This window comes from Miniopterus schreibersii (genome assembly GCF_964146895.1).
Source record: "Miniopterus schreibersii genome assembly, chromosome: 9".
Lineage (NCBI taxonomy): Eukaryota > Metazoa > Chordata > Mammalia > Chiroptera > Miniopteridae > Miniopterus > Miniopterus schreibersii.
The window spans coordinates 41,274,142-41,294,132 of NC_138118.1; the positions used below are offsets into that span (position 1 = coordinate 41,274,142).

The 19,991-nt window shown below is 36.4% G+C and overlaps 1 protein-coding gene across 5 annotated transcripts in view; it reads left to right on the forward strand.

Annotated features, from left to right (window-relative positions):
* The window catches only part of NRCAM (neuronal cell adhesion molecule), a 323,274-nt gene that overhangs the window by 288,503 nt on the left and 14,780 nt on the right, over positions 1 to 19,991 (forward strand). For 2 of the 5 annotated variants that reach the window (XM_081146725.1, XM_081146726.1), the window contains 5 exons: positions 378 to 582; positions 3,515 to 3,637; positions 4,269 to 4,454; positions 17,660 to 17,791; positions 18,312 to 18,390. In XM_081146725.1, the coding sequence (XP_081002851.1) occupies positions 378 to 582; positions 3,515 to 3,637; positions 4,269 to 4,454; positions 17,660 to 17,791; positions 18,312 to 18,390 (725 nt within the window). Of the gene's footprint in view, positions 1 to 377; positions 583 to 3,514; positions 3,638 to 4,268; positions 4,455 to 5,720; positions 5,757 to 10,916; positions 11,034 to 12,201; positions 12,355 to 17,659; positions 17,792 to 18,311; positions 18,391 to 19,991 lie in introns of all 5 variants that reach the window. The other 3 variants (XM_081146728.1, XM_081146729.1, XM_081146727.1) reach the window with 3 other exon arrangements.

A 19,991-nucleotide genomic window follows, 5' to 3' on the forward strand; every position in this document is an offset into this window, starting at 1 on the left:
GTGATATATTGTACATGAAGTTCTATTAACTCTGGAAAAGTATATAAATATTGATCAGTAATTTTTACTTTTAGAACATTTTATATGACACTTAAATCCTTCTATTGTCTTTTAGAAAGAACTGTATGGATGTCATACTATTTCATTTATTTCACTTATATTCGTGCAACAAAATAGTATAGCCCAACTTCATCACGTGCTCTTAATTTGACTTTCCTCATTATCTGTGGGCTTCTTACTCTCTTGCTTCAGAATCAATATTTTTTAGTTTTGCTAATAATCTAAAATGCACCAAGGGAATTTTCTGGGGGAAAACCCCACAAAATTTAATTGTTGCCTCCTTATACATCCCTGACGTTTTGTTCTTGCTATTTCAGATTTACTACTGGAAGGCCCAGAATTCATCAAAAAGAAACAGACGCCACATTGAGAAAAAGATTCTCACTTTCCAGGGCAGCAAGACCCACGGCATGTTGCCCGGGCTGGATCCCTTCAGCCACTACACACTGAATGTCCGCGTGGTCAATGGGAAAGGGGAAGGCCCAGCCAGCCCAGACAGAATCTTTTATACTCCAGAAGGAGGTATGAGGTGGACGTGTCTCTGAGATTCTAGCAACATGTGGCACATGCTGAGAGGCTTTGTATGACAGAAGGGCACCCAAATAAAGTATATTCTGGAAGCCAATTGTGATTTTCCCATAGATGAACACAGCACGCACAAGCTGGCAAAATGTCAGCTCTTATGTGGATTGAAGGTATGAAGGCTTCAGATCACAAAATGCTGCCCTAAAATTCCCTCTCTTGACTTATATTTTTTTCTCCACACTTAGTCACACTGTCAGAAACCTTGCTAATTTGATGTTTATTTGGGTCATTAACTTCCTGACTGGAAGCAAGTCATATAACTTCTATAAACCTCAGTTACCTCATCTGGAGCATGGGAATTAAATGTGCTACCTTAAGAAAAACAACTGGAAAAGAAAATAATTTTCTTAGAGGTCATAGTTTACTTCTTTCTCAGTGCACCTGCAGAGTTTATGCTAAAGATGAGCTGAGTTAGAGGTTGGAAATCTTGACAAAACAGGTTGGGAAGAGAAGGGAAAAGCCATTGTAAGTCATCCCACTGCAAGGGGAAGAGGAAGAGAGGCCCACATATACATTGTGTGGGAGTGGGGACAGGAGGAATTTGGACAGGGACATGGGAGCCTAGTAGATAAGGGAGAGAGGGTCCATAAGTAAGAAAGAGGGATTTGAAAAGGCACTGAAAATTGGCCTTACCTATTTTGAATTTTGCCTCAAGCCAGTATTGAAAATGAGCCAGATAACGTCTATGGATTCATTAGTTCTTTTAGATAAAAGCAGTTCACAGGCAAATTCTGTTCTGGCTCCTGGTTGAAGGGCTCATGACATCAGCAGCTTCCCAACAGTCTCTGAAGTCATCCTGTGTCCCGGCTCCCATTCATTGTGATTGCTGGTCCTCTGTGTCATTCTCCTGAGAGGTTAAGGGCTTCTTCCACTCAAGGCTTTCCCTAGTGAGACTCCACAGTGGTCCTTTAGGTGGTTCAGGGGAAGGTGTCATAGAAGAGATGACCAGGGGATGGAAGGATAAAGCAGAGAGGAAGTAGTATGTTCAAAGACACAAAGGTATGAAACATGGCTCCTTCAGGGAACTGCAAGTTGTGTAGCTGGGAATGGTGAAAAAAGAGGGGAAGGTCAGTGAGGAAGGAGCTGTATCACAGATGGTCTTACATACTGGATATCAAGCCAGAGGCTCTTAACCTGGGGCTGTAGCCTCATAGAGGATCAGTGAATGGGTTTAAGGAGCTCCATGAACACCAGTATAGTGGGAAAAGTTGGATATTTTTCTAGAGTATTTATGGCTGTCATTAAATTCTCAAAGGGGTCTGTGATCTTCCAAAGTTAGGAACCACTTATTGGTTTAGGGGAAGCTTAGAACTGAATGCCAGGTATGTTCTAGGCCCAGGCAAAGGCCATGGAGGCCCTTAAATGGGGTGGTGGCAGAGAGCAGAGGAGGGAATAGGTGTGGTTGAGATGAATTAGGTAGAATTGACAGGATTTCGTGTCCCAGGAGATGGTGGAAATGAGGCAGAGGGAGTAATTCAGGATGACTCCCTGGTTTCTGGCTAGCAGAAGAGTGGTGCCATTAATGGGTCTAGGAAATGTGGTAGGTTGGGCAGAGGAGGTAATGATCATGAGGTAGAGCTGCCACCATCCATCATCCTCTTGAAGGAGTGGATAAAAGCCCAGGCTTGTCTCCTTTGGTAATTTGTCAACCCCTGCCACAGAGAGCCTGACACCCTGCAGGCCTGCCCCAGAGCCAGGGTTTGCCAGAACTAGGTCTTTTGTCTGTTGCCACAAGATTCTGGGCGTCTGTCCTCAGTATGAGAACTACTCTGCACCTGGGCAGGCTGGCTCATGCCAACAGCCCAGCAGGCAGGTTGTTCAGAGACACCTGGTTTGTTAGGGAAAATAGCCCTTAATAGCCCAGAACACAGCTGCTTCTACTCAAAGATCAGATTAGAATAGTTTCACTTAGTCACTAATATGCTTTTATTTTAATTTTATTTCTGTAGTTCCAGTAGACTTTTATTACACAAATACTAAAGTAAGTTTCTTTTTTTATTGCTGACAGTGTTACAGATGTCCCCCATTTTCCCACTTTTTCTACCCTCTCCAGCCCCCGTCCCACCCCAGGCCTTCCCCACACTCTTGTCTGTGTCCATGGGCCATGCACATATGCATACATGTTCTTCGGTTAATCTCTTCCCACCCCCCACCTACCTCCTTCCCTCCGATCTATCAGTCTGTTCCATGCTTCCATACTCTGAACCTATTTTGTTCATCAGTTTACTTTGTTCATTAGATTCCACGTATAAGTGAGATCATGTGATATTTGTCTCTCTCTGACTGGCTTATTTTGCTTAGCATAATAATCCTTTTTTATTATTTTTTTATTTTTTTATAGATTGACTTGAGAGAGGAAGGGGAGAGAGAGAGAGAGAGAGAGAGAGAGAGAGAGATGCCTTCATTGGAGGGTTCTTGTATGAGCCCTGGTCAGGGATCAAACCTGCAACCTTGGTGTATCAGGACAACATTCTAACCACCTGAGCTGCCCAGCCAAGGTCGCTAGTTTGCTTTTAATTAAGACACCATTCATGAAATAAATAAATACAGTCTCTTTTTAAAATTTTATTAAATTTATTGTCTCTTTTAAAAATATTGGTTTGGGTTCATATAAAGACAAAGTCTATCTATTTTGAGAGAATAGTTTTAATGAATTTAAATGGAAATAGTGAGAAAAAAGAGGAAGAGAATAGAGAAAAAGGTACCTGTCACAGGTTTCTATCAATGTTTTTTCAGCTGAATCAGGAAGAAGAATGTATTACAAAAAAACAAAAACCTTGATGAATTGTGTGAACATGGTGAAATATGTCATTTTAATACATTTAGAAATATTGAAAACCCTTTTTGTTGACTGTGTTCTCATTATAAGTTCCCAGTGCCCCATCTTCTTTGAAGATTGTTAATCCAACACTAGACTCTCTCACTTTGGAATGGGATCCACCAAGCCACCCGAATGGCATTTTGACTGAGTACACCTTAAAATATCAGCCAAGTAAGTTATTGGGAGAAGAGAAAAGGGAAAATGTGGTTTAAAAAGGAAAAAGGAAATTAACTGTTATCTTAGAATACCAATGGGTTATTTCTTTATAGTTGTAGAATATATACATATTCCTTCAAGTGTTATTCCAGAAGGAACTTCAAATCATACCTTTTAAAGAAAAAATACACATATGGTATAGAAAATTAAATATTCTGTGTTCTGTAGATGACTATAGACCTTTGAGCATGGAGTTTAGGTATGTTCTATCTTTGATTAGGTAGACATTATCTATAACTAGAAAATAGTAAGAAGAGGATTCCTTTGGTACAAGTCCTCTGAAGATGAGGTTTGGGATTATTTTACAATATATACTCCACCTGCAAAAACACTGAGATGAGAAATACTATTGTGATTCAACTATAAAATTCCCTTAGCTTAGAAGCCAGTGGAGAATATATTTCCCCTTTTTATGCCATATTATAGGAGCTGTAGAAGGTCATCAGTTATGTCAGACAAAGAGTGAATAGAGTTACAAAAATCAGTGTAATCCAAGCTTGACATTTTTGGTGGACACATTTATTTATGATAGTGTTTCTGTAGCAATTAATGGGAAATGCTCTTTTTTGTTATTTCTTCTTAACAGTTAACAGCACCCATGAATTAGGCCCACTGGTAGACTTGAAAATTCCTGCCAACAAGACACGTTGGACTTTAAAAAATTTAAATTTCAGCACTCGGTATAAGTTTTATTTCTCTGCACAAACATCAGCAGGATCAGGAAGTCAAATAACAGAGGAAGCAGTGACAACTGTGGATGAAGGTAAGATGGGTATGTATAAAATCCACAAAACCATAAATATTGTAAAACAAAAATCTTTAACTTCAATTTATGCTTTCTCTTTTCTTCTGACCGTGGAGTATTCATCTTACCCAATTAATACAAACACTTATTTGTAATTTCTCATTCAGACATATATAAAATCAATTATTTAATTCACATTAGAATAATGACTTGATATTTGTTTTCCAAGTCCATATAAAATTTTTTGACTTGTATTAAAATATTGAGGTGAGAGTGGGAAATTACAATATTTTGCCACACTTGAATTTGAAGTTCAAGGTACTGGTTTTTCCTTTCTACAACTTTACATATATACATACACAAACATATACATACACATACATGTAATGCAAATATATATGCACACACAGGCATACATAGATATTTACAAATAAATATAAGTAACTCTAGTTCTAGTCTTGGTTCCCAGAAAATAATTTGCTAATCCACAAATTGATTTAGGTTTTCTAGCAATGAAATTGAAATAGTTATTAAATAGTACATTTATTTTGTGTTTGAGCATGGGACTTTGTACCTTGGTACGCCATCTGGTATAGAGAAAGCAAAATAGCGCCATTGAAGTATCTAGAAAAGAAATTAACACTTTTTTCATAGTTTTTTTTTTAAATATATATTTATTGATTTCAGAGAGAGGAAGGGAGAAGGAAAGAGAGAGATAGAAATATCAGTGGTGAGAGTCATTGATCAGCTGCCTCCTGCATGCCCCCACTAGGGATCGAACCCACAACCCAGGCATGTGCCCTAATAGGGAATCGAACCTCGATCTCCTGGATCATAGGTCAGTGCTCAACCACTGAGCCATGTCGCTGGGCTCTTTCACAGTTTTAAAAATTATCTTGAAAGGCTTTAGATTCAATAAAAATGATCAAAAATATTGTGAAAGATCTTCTCCTTTTACGTGTCTCTAAATTGTAGATTTGTTTGAGGATTATTTATTTTATTATCTTCCATAGCTAAGAAATTTACATTTCTACCTCAAAATTGGTTTGAGATATCCTAAGCCTTCTTACATAATAGGCAAGCATGAATAATGTACCTTAAGTATAATGTGGATTTGATTACTGGGTAAGTTTGGGACACCAACATGTCTTTGTGCCCTGTACCTGATATGGTACACTTCATTCTTCTTGCATGCTTTAGCATTTTAATAAATGTTTTTATATAGCTTTACATGCTCTTGGATGTGTTACATTTAATTATATAGTGTCCTATTTCTGTTTCCCTTCATTAAAGCTGGTATTCTTCCACCTGATGTAGGTGCAGGCAAAGGTAAAATAATTCATCTGCATGACTTTATACATGTGTGAAATTTGCAATGTTAAACATGGGGAAGTGCAGCATGGGTTAAAAGAGAAAATAAAATAAGCTTTGAAACAGCAAAAGAAAGAGAAGATCTTGGAAAATCTTGGCTTTGAAATTAATATTTAGTCTTTTTTACAAATAGAAAGCTCCACATTAAATTTTTCTAAGACTTTTCTGAAGACTTATCCCTGGTGCAAGTCCTAATCTTAGCTTTTAATGATATGATTGTGGCTGGATCAGACAGGACCAAAACTGTGGATTTGTCACAGATCCTCTATATGGCCATGTCACGCATGTCAGAAATATTAGTCCTGTGATGAAAATAGCCTATGAGAAATCAGATCAATTGAGCTTTCCATTCTAATCTGATTTAGCTACACTCCTCATAGATACAGTGTTCATTTTGCTGGCATTACACTACACTGTCCATTTGAAATTTTGGCTTAGTGATACCCTCTAACTGGCCTGAGACTAAAGGTTCCCCCCACCAGGATCCCCCAAGAGCAAGTCTTTCAGTCTGCCTGCATGCTCTACTCAGTTGTGTTACTCCATCCTGTCGTCACCAAACTGCTCGAGTCTCCTCCTCCTGGGTAATAGCGAATCATCACAATGGGTTACTTTTGTTCTCCTTTGTTTATCATAGATCTCTGGATGAGAAAGATTTGTTGGGAGAATGGTGCTCGAATAAGTTGTAGTGTGTCTTCCACTTGAAGCAGTCCCAAAGATCCTGTCTTTAACCCTTGGCTATTGGTTGTTCTGTTAGCCTTGGACACTGGTTTCATGTGGGGTACCCCTGGACAGGGGTTTTCTTGGGCTTTGACAGACTAAATGAGTACAAATAGGAATGAAGAAAAAGACTGAGAGAAATAAGTGCTTTGTCCTAAATTATTCAAATCTTGTGAGCTTAGGCCTGATATATCTCTTCTGTTTTCTTAGAAATCTGCTTATATTCAGAGTCTTGGTAAATTATCAAATATAGATTAGATAGATTTGGGAATGACTGAGTAAGAGCTGTAGCCATTTTTGGTAATCTTAATATGTTATATATGTATTTTTAAGCTTGAACAAAGTTGTAAAAATTCAAAATTTTTACAATATTGTAAAAAGATATGTATTTTATATGTATTCTTTTATATGTATTCTTTTATATGTATTCTTTCCTGGGATAATTAGATATCAATTAAAATCCATGGTTGTTTTACAGTAATTTACTGCTGGGTCCCCTCATAACCTTTCAGTGAAGCAGGCTAGAGAAAGCCTGGCCCCTTTCCCTGTGCAGTGGGCGTCACTGCTGCTCTGCTGGGACTCACCAGCAGAGTAACTGTGTTGCAGCGGGGCTGCCTGTGAAGAGAGTCTGCGTTTTCCGTTGACTTGTCATGTTAGAATAGGACATGCAATCCACTAGAAAAAACATCACCTGCTTATTTTAATGAATTAAAACTAACTAAAATAAATATTTATTAAAATAGTTTAGGTTTTACCATTTAATGTTACTAAATTGAATTGTGAATTACTTATGATTATAGAGACAAGTAAAAATGGAGTATCAGAAGGTTCTTGAAACCACCAGTGCTAAAATCAGATGGCTCTCAGATAAGAAGAGAAATAGAATTTAAAGTTTCAAAGAAAGCTAAATCTATGCTTATTTTCTAAATTGTTTCTTTTAATAGTTCACCAGTAATTAAACATTGCTTGCATAAAATTATGATATTTTACTGATAAGACTTTAAGCTGCTCAAAAAGAATTTGTTATCCTGGGTTTTCCTCTATGAAAAATATTTCTATTTTCAATCTAAGAAAAAAATTTTATCTTCTCTATTTTTCTTGTCTAGGTGGAGTTTAGTTACTCTCCAAGAAAAGGGAAGAATAAAAGTGCTCCACATTCCTTGCAAATTTTAATACTTTTATATGTATTTTATATTTTAATTTAAAACAACATGGAAGAGAATAAAGAAGAGATAAATTATTGATAGAAAACCTGTGATACCCTTAGCTATAGAAACACCAGCCTCAGTGATTTTATTTAACTTCTGATCAAAGAGGGGGGAAAAGATGCATTTAAGTTTATATTTTTTAACGTTCTGACATATTTTAAGAGATGTTAATGAAACTCAAGCTTACAAATATATAATTACAGAAAGGATTGTTTAAACCACGAAGAAGCAGCCAGGATAATTCCTTTAGCCGTATTATGCCTACTTTCCCTTTTCCTTACCACTCTCCTGACTTTGATTGTGGAAATACTCTTAAGATCTTCAGGAGTCACTTATTTTGATCCATGTCCTTGTTTTGTTTTCAATATCTCTGTAAGAATTGTAGTTGTTTGGCTGCTTTGTTCAATTTCTGTGTCCCTTTAAATAGTTTTGTGTCTGGTACGCTAGAAAATAGACCTGTGAAGGTATCTGTGAAAATGAACCGAAACATGCAGATAATGGATTTGAGTTAAGGTCTCAGTATTGCTGATGGGTGGGCACTGCTTTATCCATAGCTTTTACTTTCTCACCCTTGGGACCAGTCTTCAGAACACTTTTGTGAAGTGACTAGTTAGGGCACAGCAATAGGGAGAAACTAAGTGGCAAGTCAGAAATGGAACCTGTTTCTTGACCTAATTAGTAGCTAACTGTTAATTAAAAGGAGGGCACTGAGGAGCTGGTGACATCCTCTCTGTGGTCAGACTAACTATATATCAGAGTTGGTGCCACCACTACTGATTAGGTCAAGAAACAGGAAAAACTAAACCAAAAAATTAAAATCAAGTTTAAAGTTTACAATATTATTTGATCTGAACAATAAGTTCAATCAAGTTTAACATCTAAGGTCTACCTGGCACGTAAAGTGCAACAGTCCTTTATAAGACAATGTGTATCTAGATTGTAAAACACAGTCAGTTAAGACCAACATAGGAAAAAGGGTAAACATAGATTCTAAACTAGTTATTTGAACAAAATATTATATGAACATAGAAGAGTGAATCATTTGTTTTGCCAAACAGGATCAGGAAAAACTTCACAAAGAAAGTAATAATAAACTGGGCCTTGAGACAAATAGAATTTTGGCAGGTGAGTCGGGGGGAGGAGGAGTTGGTGTATAAATTCTTGAGAGGGTAATAAGCAAAGGCATGGGGTTTGAAAACCTACAGGACATTTGAGTTATGCCCAAAAGTCCAGTTTCGCAAAAACATGGGAAAGAAAACCTGAGATGTGACTGAAAAGAGAGGTGAGTCCAGAATTACCCTTAAGGGCCATGCTTGCCTTGCTAAGGAATTTGCATTTACCTATTGGCAGAGTTCAGTCAACTCCACATTTTAAACACATATGTCAGGATCAGATATGTAGTTTAGAAGCTAAAATGTAGGTACCTACACTGGTGGATCTACAAAGAAAGACAGTAGTAAGAGAGACTAGAGCAGACTCCTGAGAAAGCCCAGCTGAGAGATGACATTAGCACGTCCCAGGAAACATTGTTCAGCACATCATAAGTGCTCAGTGAGTATTTGTTCAGTAAGAAGGTGGATGAATGTGGAATTAAAGCAAGGAGAGTTACAATTCTCTGTCAAAAGTGGCCAAACAGCATAACATCAGAAAATTGCAATATCTTCTCTGGGTGTCTTTAAGAATAAGCTAAATGCTCTGCTGGTAGAAGTATTTCTGTACGGTTCTGCCTTGAGCATCTTCCATAATTACATCAGACTAAATCCCTCAGTTCCATGATTCCAAAAACTTTTAAAGAAGAATAATGTTTTGCCTGGGTTCTTTGCCACTGATGTTTTACACACATGTTCATATTTACTGTCTCTGTTTATTGATCATGTTCTTATCGTTATCTATTGCTTTAGGTGCAAAATCAGTTAGGTCCACAGGACTCTACAAATTCAATAATCAGTTTTTTCTTTCTGCTGTTTCCCACCCTTAGCACAAAGGGGCTCACAATATACATGTGATGGTGAATTATATCTCAGAGGTCAAGTGCATTGTTTAATTTCTTAATATACTTCTCTTTTTTATCCTAAGTAGTGCCATTCATCACATTTTAGATTTAGTAGAGGCCTTTTGGTAGAGGTCTTTAACTTCTAATTATATAACATAAATTGAAATTTAATTTTAGAGTCTGAGTAAACCTTCTGATTTACTATCCCAGGATGTTTTCTCTGGGATAATAGACTGATTTTACCAGTTTTAACTACCCAAGTTAATATATCTGTAAATATATCATGTTGAGTTTAGGCACTTGCAGCAAGGCTGAGATAATTGTCAGTCTCAGATGGCCAAATAACATCTTTTAATAACTACAGATGTTGCCTTTACTCAGTAGCAAGTATATAGTGTTGTCTAATCTCCATAATTTGGTTCTTAAGAGGCTACGTAGGTTGCAGCATGATTTTTCAGAACATGATATGTAATGAACACTTAGAAGGTAAGATTGTCTTGCTCTCTGGGATGTGTCAAGTGAAATAGTTCTTTTATTTCTTCTTTCTTAACTTTAGATAAAAGTGTATTTGGTGATTCTTTTTGCAGCTTTTCTTCCAGCGTACCCTAACCGTCCAACATCCTCCAAACCAGGTGTTCCTCTCCTGGCATTCCTGAACTCCCAGAGGCAGATTCTTAAAGAAGTTTCTGACTCAAAAGAGGTCAAAAGCCACTATTCTAAGAAGCATCCTTTCTCACCCTAACACAAATTGTTTAAAGACCCCAATTGAGATGATAAATAGAATTGAAAAGTAGCCACCTAGTGTTGGGTTTTACCTTGCAGTCTGTGACCTCTGCCCCCGGCTTTGTTCAGCTGTCCCACACACCCTCATATATCAGTAAATGAAGACTTTGATGTTTCCTGGGACTGTGTTTAATGGACAACAGTTCACATTATTCAGGACCCATATAATAGAACTCGTAAATTTTAACATTGTGCATCACTATTTCTGATTATTGATTTGTGTCCTAATGCTGTAGTTTAATAAATGAAAAACCTGTCTATAATGAAAGTGAAGTAGACTGAACCCTAAATTTCAGCAGTAAATTCTAATTCAGTTTTATTTGCACAGTTTCAGAGTACTTTATTTTATATTTGTGTGTATGGTGTTGCAATTTGATTGTTTGTTTTATTTTTCTGTTGTATATTTATTTCAAGCAGTAAATCCCAGGATCAGCAAACTTACTGTCGCAGCTGCTGAGACCTATGCCAATATCAGTTGGGAATATGAGGGACCAGAGCATATCAACTTTTATGTTGAATATGGTGTAGCTGGCAGTAAGAAACAACTTCATTACCCGTTTTTTAATTTGGGGGATACATTTAATAAGATTAAGAACATTTTAAAGGATTTACTGTGGAACAATCTTGAAAAATAACTTGATCCAATTAAATGAATCCGATTTATCTACAAAAAAATATTATTGTGAACCCTCAATCTATATATGTTATACATAACAAAGAACCTGTTTTGTTCCTGTTATTTAAAACAAGGGATATAGTAAGTTCCATTGCATATGTTATTTTCATATCATAGTACTTAAAACTGTTCTATAGCCACAACATGTAAATAAGAGTAATAATGAATAATTATATTTGTAAGTATAATAGGAAAGGAGAAAAGTTTGTTCAAATTGGGCCTTGAAGTATCAGAAATCAAACTGACTTAAAGTAGTCATTTTGCTGATACTGCCCAACAGAATTTTATCAGACTGCAGAAAATCACCACGTTTATGTCAGTGTTTGAGGTATTCCTGAATCAGGCTCCCTACTTACATTCTGCCACTTCCAAAGGGAGATGGGGCAGCTTTAACTTCCAGCAGTTAATGAAAACCGAGAGCCGCCTCCTTAACTCAGTGTGCTCCGCGCCTAACAAGCTGGATGGCCACGGAATGTGCTTATGAAATGTGAACATAGTCCAACTTTCTGCTTAGGCCTTTGTCAGGCAAATAAATATTTTCATAAATAACTATTCCTTTAGGAAAACCAATATTCAGGAAAGGTTAAATCTATAACTTGGATAAGTTTGAAAGCATTTAACTTTACTAAAAGATTAATCTTGTTAATCTTAAAAGAAATTCTTCCCAAAGTTCATTTAAGTCATTTAAGTTCATTTAACAGTTCTTTTTATACACATTAATAGAAAAACTCAATAGTGTTATAAAGAAAGGTGCAGGCAAAGAAGTCTTCTTTGTATTAAAAAGAAGATTTAATACAATGGGAACGTACAAAATATTGCAATCTGGACACTCAGTCCATTTTTCTTGAGGACACTTTCCTGTAGTTCTTCATCTTAATTGATTTATTTGACTTGACCTAAAATGATATACCTACGCATCCTAGATTTTGTCTTTAGCTTATAAAGAATTTTTCTTTCTTAAAGCATTTACGTGACTTCCAGTCCCTTAAAATATTATAATTCATTGTTTTTGCAACATTTCCATAGGCAAAGAAGAATGGAGGAAAGAAATTGTAAATGGTTCTCGGAGCTTCTTTGGGTTAAAGGGTCTAATGCCAGGAACAGCATACAAAGTTCGAGTTGGTGCTGAGGGGGACTCTGGTTTTGTGAGTTCAGAGGATGTGTTTGAGACAGGCCCAGGTGAGGTGCACACCATGCCAGTTCTGGCTCATGCTCAGAGGTGAAGCCACTGAACACTCCAGCTGGAGATGGCGGCCAGTAGTGCCGCTATGGAAAGGCCTATGAATGTCTTTCTATGGGGTCCAGTTGGGTTGGGAGATGGGTTTTTATTGTCTTTGGCTCTTTATATCAAATGAATTACAGAATTGAACAAATCATCTTCTAATCACATATTGCCATAACCATTACAAAGACAGAGCTAAATATGATTCTTAACTTACATTATTTAGGTAATTCAATCTTTCACATCATTTCCATGTATGAACTTTCCCTCCTAGTTAGAATGGAATTTTTGAAATGCTTTTGAAGCTGAAATAACTCATTGATAAAGTCACAATTGTTCATGTCAAAATGGACTATAACCCAGCAGAGCCCTGCAGTTTGGTTAGACAACTGATGTGAATATTGTTAAATTTGTATAGAACAAGAAATTGTTCAGTTTATGTATTTCATTGTTATCACACCATATTTGACTGCCTGTATCTGTATTAGTTATTTGAACATTATCAGAACACATGTGATAATTAAAGTCTCTAAAATTAAAAAGAAATGTTCATATAAGAGTAAAAAATATTCATATTTACTCACAAGGTGAAAAACAATCCCTGCTTACTTAAATTTAAAGAAGGGTTGTGTGGTATGTGTTCATTTTGTGATTCATACATGTTATGTTCAGTCATTTCATGCATTCTTAAGGAAATGTTGCATTTCCTGTAGAACCTATAGGCAAAATGTATTTTTTTGTGTCTTTTATTACCCAAGCATTATGATTTTAAAGTCATTTCTTATAATTTAGAAAATATACAATCAAAAGTGATTTCTAAAAAGAAAGAGAAACCAAAGGTAATAATAATTTACTAAACTACATTTTTCAGTATTTATGTGCTAAATTCATAATATTAAAGAAAATTTTTTCTGTTATTCTGTTCTTTGTATTTTCATATCCATTTGTGTACAGAGTTCTAGGAAAATGCTGTATTAAATTTAAAAGATGAATATCAATTGACAGTGTTACAAGATGCTTGTTACTGATAATTTTTAATTTCAAAATACTAAAAGCTCAAGTAGATATTCTGTCCACTTACAGCTAGAATACTAGTAATAATAACAGCACTAGCATTAAATCAGTTCTAATCTATACCAGGAGAATGGTTTTCATGGCTTTTCTCATTCAGTCCTTACAACAATCCTATGAAGTAGGCAGAGTTATTACCCACTTACACATCATGTCTGTGATGTGTAATGCGAGATAGAGGGCCTGCTTGTCACCCAGCTAGAATGTGGGAGAGCTTGGGTTAGAGGCTCAGCCTACCCCCTAATTCAGGGTCACAGATGTCCACACAAAAGGGAAATGTGTGGTCTCAGAAATAACCACTTAGTCTTCCCAGCTCTTGTGGACCCACAGTCCAGTGCACTCCCAGCGTGCAGACCTAGCTAGAGTTATATTCCACCCATAAAACCTTTTATAGGACAGACGGCAAACCCTTTAGAAAAATAGAAATTCTTAAGTGTTGCTATATCTACAATTCCAGCTGCAGCTGACAGGTGATTCAAGATGAGCAGTCATAACGAGTGAGCCACTCTCGTGTGCCAGCAATGGAGAAACAGGACAAGGCCACAACCAGTTATTGTCACCTTTTACATATAAACGTAACTATTAAAAAGAGTAAATATTGATAAAACCCTAGCAACCTTAGTTAGTGTATTGCCTCCAGGAGCAGATATGTGTTATAAACGCAGCTCCCCTGTTCTCCCCGTTTCCTCGCTCTGCCCCGCGGGCCGCTGGCGCTGGTTAACTCGGGGTCAGAGCACCGCCTTCTGCTGCTCTTGCTTCTCCCCCCTCCTTGCTGGGCTTTGCGACTATGTCAGTACTGGGCAGGGAAGCACACCACTAGGGCTAATTTTAACTTTGCATTAATTAGCTGTTTCTCTGAGTTCTTCTTGAGTCGGATAGCTGCTTCTCTGAGTTGTTCTTGAGTCTTCAACTTTCATCTATGCTTGTTTCATGAATCTTCTTAACATGACACCATCCCTGCCTTTGATAGTCTGAGTTTTTTAAGATATATTTCTTAATTTTTTCCTGTGGCACAAGTTGAACACCAAATCAAACAGAACTGCGGGCGGTGTCCTGATGCTGTGCCTCTCACCCACACTCCTGATAGGACCCCACCTCCTCTTCCTGCCTTCTCCCCTCTTTCCCTCAACTACCCATGTCGTCTTCTGTCATATCACAAAGGATTTCAAGCAGATTTGTTTTTACTGAGGCCTGTCACCTGCCTCCAAACTTTAGCCAAGGTAATTTTTTCCCTTTCTATACATTTTTAACTATTTTAACAGAACAGGGTATTTATTATACAATGGATTCTTCATAGCCATTCGTCTCACTGTCTCTTCCATGTTTATTTTATTATTCTAAGTACTCAGAACATTTCATTTTCCTCAGAGAACTACAAGCACAGAGCACAGATTATCCATGAGACAACAAGCAATTCCATAGCAAGAGACAGTTATCAAAACTAACTTCTAAGAAACAGCAAATTTCATTCCTCTGGCTTATTTTCTTTTTTGATATTCTTAATATTTGTGTATTTGTTTAATTTATGGCTTTCTGAATTACTCAAGTAATACATGAATATAATTTTATTATAAAAGTTTTAGATAAATTTAAAATCTTTTCTCTCTTCTACCAATCCTATCACTAACCCACCCATTGAAAATAGAATTCAGTAAGAAAAAGCCCCACAGGCTTCATCGTGTGTGTGTGTGTGTGTGTGTGTGTGATGCACAATGGTGGCCATGACTTGGGTTTATAAAATCATCTGTAGTTAAGATGATTTTAAAATGCCCTGGGAAGACTTGAAGTCTTTCATAGTCATTGTGGGTTTTAGAGCCCTCCTTATATGGGTAGGAAATCGATAGAAATGATTTTAACTCACATAATTTTTGTTTTATATCAACTTCTGGTGCACTTCTGTGTGTATGTATGTATATGTGTGTATGCACACACACGCACCTATTAACGTTCTGTGTCTGCCTAATCTTAAATAATGGGGTAGTGAAATATGTGGTACTTTTTTCTTTAGCAAAAATTCAAGGTGAATTTGGATGTCCCTTTTTTTGCATAGTTGCATAGTAGCAGGCTGCCATAGGCAGTTCCTTCTTGACAGTCACCATCTTTATAAGACAGTGTCAGTGCCAGCTCTTGAGTATCTCATTGCATTCTGCCCTCATCTGCTGCATTTAATTAGAGGAAAAAATGTAAATGTAGATACTACTTATGACAAGGCTATAAATCGTTAAGCACACTAAAAACTCTTTATAACTTCAATCAAATGTTCAATAGACTTACACCAGTTGGTTTTGGGTTCAGTTTTGAAGAAAAAGCACACAAAGACCATGTGAGAATTGACAGAAATATATTGCCATAGAGCATCTAAAATATTTTTACCTGTCTCAGAATGGAAAGTCCCTGCAGCATTTTATTGTTGTAAAGACTGCTGCAGGTTTGATGTCTGGGTGTGTATTCAGGGAGGCATAGCAGTAGAGCACAATGGCTACTACCACGTACCCTGGAGTCAGACAGACTCGGGTCGAATTCTAACTCTTGGACAAGTTCTTTACCCTCTCTGGGCATGGATTTATTCCTCATGCTTATCTCAAAGGATTGTTGTGAAGATTAAATGAGATTTTTTTCTCTCCCAGCACAGTGCCTCACAGATAGTCAGAGTTTCAAAATGTAAGCTCTCATTATGACCGTCTTCATCTGCATCGTCACTGTGGTGCGTGTGTGGAAGGGGAGCACCGTCTGTACTGGTGCTTCAGTTGTATCAAGTTATGATACAAAACCCCTCTCACCAATGAGGCACAAGGGGAAAGGCTACTGGCATTTGATTTATATTCCAGATAATGTATTTCCTCTTCTCATTTTATTTCTTAAACACACATCCACACATTTTTCACACTCCTCTTCACACTTGATTCTAAGCATTTCATTGTTCTCCCTATATTTTTTGTGGAGAAAAAAGGCAAGAGGTGCCACTTTTGCACATATATCAGAACCTAGGATACATGTAGCCGTGCTTATTTCTGCATCCAGAGATCACATACACCTAACCCAATAATATTAAATGTATTCAAAAGAAACCCAGTCAAATTAAAAGCATGACAGACAGAGGCATGCTTATAAATCAAAAGAAGAAACCTTTAATCTTGATTATCTCGATTATGGTCAAAAGAGAAAAAGGCCTTTTAAAAAAAAGCTTTATACCGATTTATTTAAACAAATCCTCATGGGCATGTCTGAATAGCCAGTGATGCTGCACTTTGTCCCATTTGATTGACACTTTTGAATAATACTAGAAATGCTAATTATTCCATGTTTTTCTTAGGAGATTTGCACACTGCCACTGGTTGAAAAAGAGGCTTCACATTTATTGACTCAAACAGAATAGATTACGACTTAAAGAACATGTATACATGTGAATGAGTATTTTCTCTCTAAACTGGTCACTTATTCCAGTAATGATGCCACTGATCAGTATTTCAAAGTTTTTTAAATGGATCCTAAGCAATATTGAATATTGATCTCTTGAGGATAAATTGGATTTTTCAGAAATTTGGAAAAGTCATCCAGAACCATCTCTTATAAATAATATGAATAACAAAGGAGATGAATGACAAATCTAAGGAACATTTTGAGTGAAAATTGATATATAAAATAATAAGTCTGATTATCTTATATGGACAGGTTTCTTAGTGGAAAGTGTTCTTTTTTAACAGGTTTTCAAAACATTTTGGAAAATGGCAGCATCATTGCAATGATATTTTAGCCTCTAAAGTGGTTCCTTTGAAAGAAAAATACTCCATTAAATGTATACATTCTGTTCCATTTAAAATTCAGTCTTATATTTTTACCATGGTACTTAATGAACAATTTATATTATAAACAGTAAATCTGTTAATTTGTTTGTGACTATATTTCCACTGAGACTACGTAGTTGAAATAACTGTGAACACAATGTTAGCAGAATTTGTTAACATTTAATGGTATTAGCATTCAGATTTCTCTATTTGAATTGTTTTAATTAAGATTTTTCAAAGTTAAGTATTTATCTAACACCTGGTTGATAATTGACAGATTCCAGTTTGGGGCCACATGTAAAATATATAAGTTTATATACTATGGCAATTTTGTATACAAAAGACTACAACAGTTCTCATCTCTCCCTTAACTCACTCCCACTAACACGATTTATTTGTTTTCCAGCGATGGCAAGCCGACAGGTGGACATTGCTACTCAAGGCTGGTTTATTGGTCTAATGTGTGCTGTTGCTCTCCTTATCTTAATTTTGCTGATTGTTTGCTTCATCAGAAGAAACAAGGGTGGTAAATATCCAGGTAAGAAATAAAGATTAAAATTACCTATAATACTGTATAATTATCCATTGAAGTAAAAAGAAATCTTGAGGGTAAGTCATGTAGATATCAATAAGTATATCTTTACAGAGCCATAAATTTGGACTTTCTGTTCAAACAATTTTTCTCTTTTTTAATCTAATGGGAGCCTAAACATTGTCAAGGATCAGAAGACATTTGGTGGAAGTAAACTAATCTGTGCTTTGAAGATATTAGTGACTCTGCTTCCTTAGGCTCCACATAGGTCATAGGTGCTGAAATAACACCTACAACCAGCAGGCAGAGGGTGAAGGTACCTGAATTCTACCGGAGGAAATAATGCATGAACCGAGTCTTGCTGTCATGATGTTTGACATTGCTTTCCTTATAGGGTTAATGTTATACAACCTATATGGTTGTGTAGAAGTGTTTTCCACTGCATAGATCTGAGAGTGTACTCTTAAAAACTTTGCATAAGGAAGCACAGGAGCAATAGATAAGAATGTCATTTTGAAATTTTTAGTTAAAGAAAAGGAAGATGCCCATGCTGACCCTGAAATCCAGCCTATGAAGGAAGACGATGGCACTTTTGGAGAATACAGGTGAGCCTCTGCTTCTCCGCCCTCACCTTCCCTGCCCTGCACAGACACTGCACTCTGTCTCCCTAGAATAGGATCGGGCCAGGAACAGGCTCTCCCTGCCGTTTCATATTTTCCTCAAATATTAGTATATAAACACTTCCATGTCTAAATGTTCACACGTCCCTCACGGTTAAAATAATCTCTCACTTTCATTAAACAACAAATTTCCATTTTAGTCACCGGTTCAAGGTGGAGTGTCTTCCACTCTGTAGTATTATCCAGAGGCCCTTGCTGTATTGATCAACCCAGCAAAGATGGTGTGTTACAAAAAGAGTTAAAGCAACAATAAAGACCCTGCAAATCTGTATTGTAAAGAAAATTATACCTGTCATCTTCTAAACAGTGCTTCTGAAATCAGCATGAACAGTGCTTTTAAAAGTCAATGTTACTCTTTTTAATCGTGGATTTGAGACTTTTTTCCAAAGCAAATACCTATAATTCTGCCCCTTAATCATGAAATGATGACTAGCTTGTTTTAGAGGCTGTTAATTATTAAGAAATATCACAGCTCTGGAGGCAGTGTGTTAACTCACAGAACTTTGATAATATATTCTTGGCTTGGCTCCATCATTAAGGACAAATGTTAACATAACCTATGTGTTAAACAGTTTTTAAAAAAATAAAGAAAGGTAGGAAGAAACTTTAAATGAAAGTAATTCTTGCCTAGGGGTTATAGGTTATTTTAAAAACAGAAAAATGATTATTTTAGATATGTTTGAAAACAGAAACAAAATATATATTAACTCATTTAAAAAAATTGGGATTTTGGTGTTCCAAAAGAATACTTCTATTTATAAAATGCCTTTAACTTTATCTTTCTATAAGCCTCTTGATTATATAAAATATAATCTTTTAAATAGGCATTGAGCTTACTTTGAGGCTTTTTTTTTTCCAGGAGAAAAGGTGAAATAAAATATTCCACTATTGTGATTTCCAGATGACATTTCTAGATGTTTATGTTAATTTCTGCCTGTCTGTAGAGCTCATTTTTGTTATTTCCATGTCAATATCATGAAGGGGGAAATAAATCCAAAGATAAAAGAAATGATAACTGATTGAGAGAAAAAAAAATGATTTGATAGAATTGGTTTTACACCAGTTTTCATGCAGGTACCAGTGTTTTATCTTTGTATACCAACACCTAAGCTTTCATATTCTGATCTTTTTAACAGAGATGACTATGATTTCTAAAACTTCTCAGAATTTCTGTACCTCATGATATAGAAAAATGTCTAGTGAGGGTTGTCGTGACTTCAGATGTTGACTCTAGGACTGAAAGTTTATGAAAACCTCCTGCAGCACCCCCACCCAGTCCACCCAGAAGGTTCTCATAACACATTAGCAGCCTACAGATAGCCACAAATGAGGGCAGCCATGTCTTAAATTGGATGAGTTGAAATCTTTCCTGATTTAACTCACTCTTCTACGTGTTTCTCCTATAAAACAGGGGAACTGATAATTACGAGAGCTCTGTGACTACATTCTACACAGAATATGCAGCCACTCTCTTATTTATTGTGATGAAGCTAAATCTTTAATATAGCCTGAAAAAATATGTATTT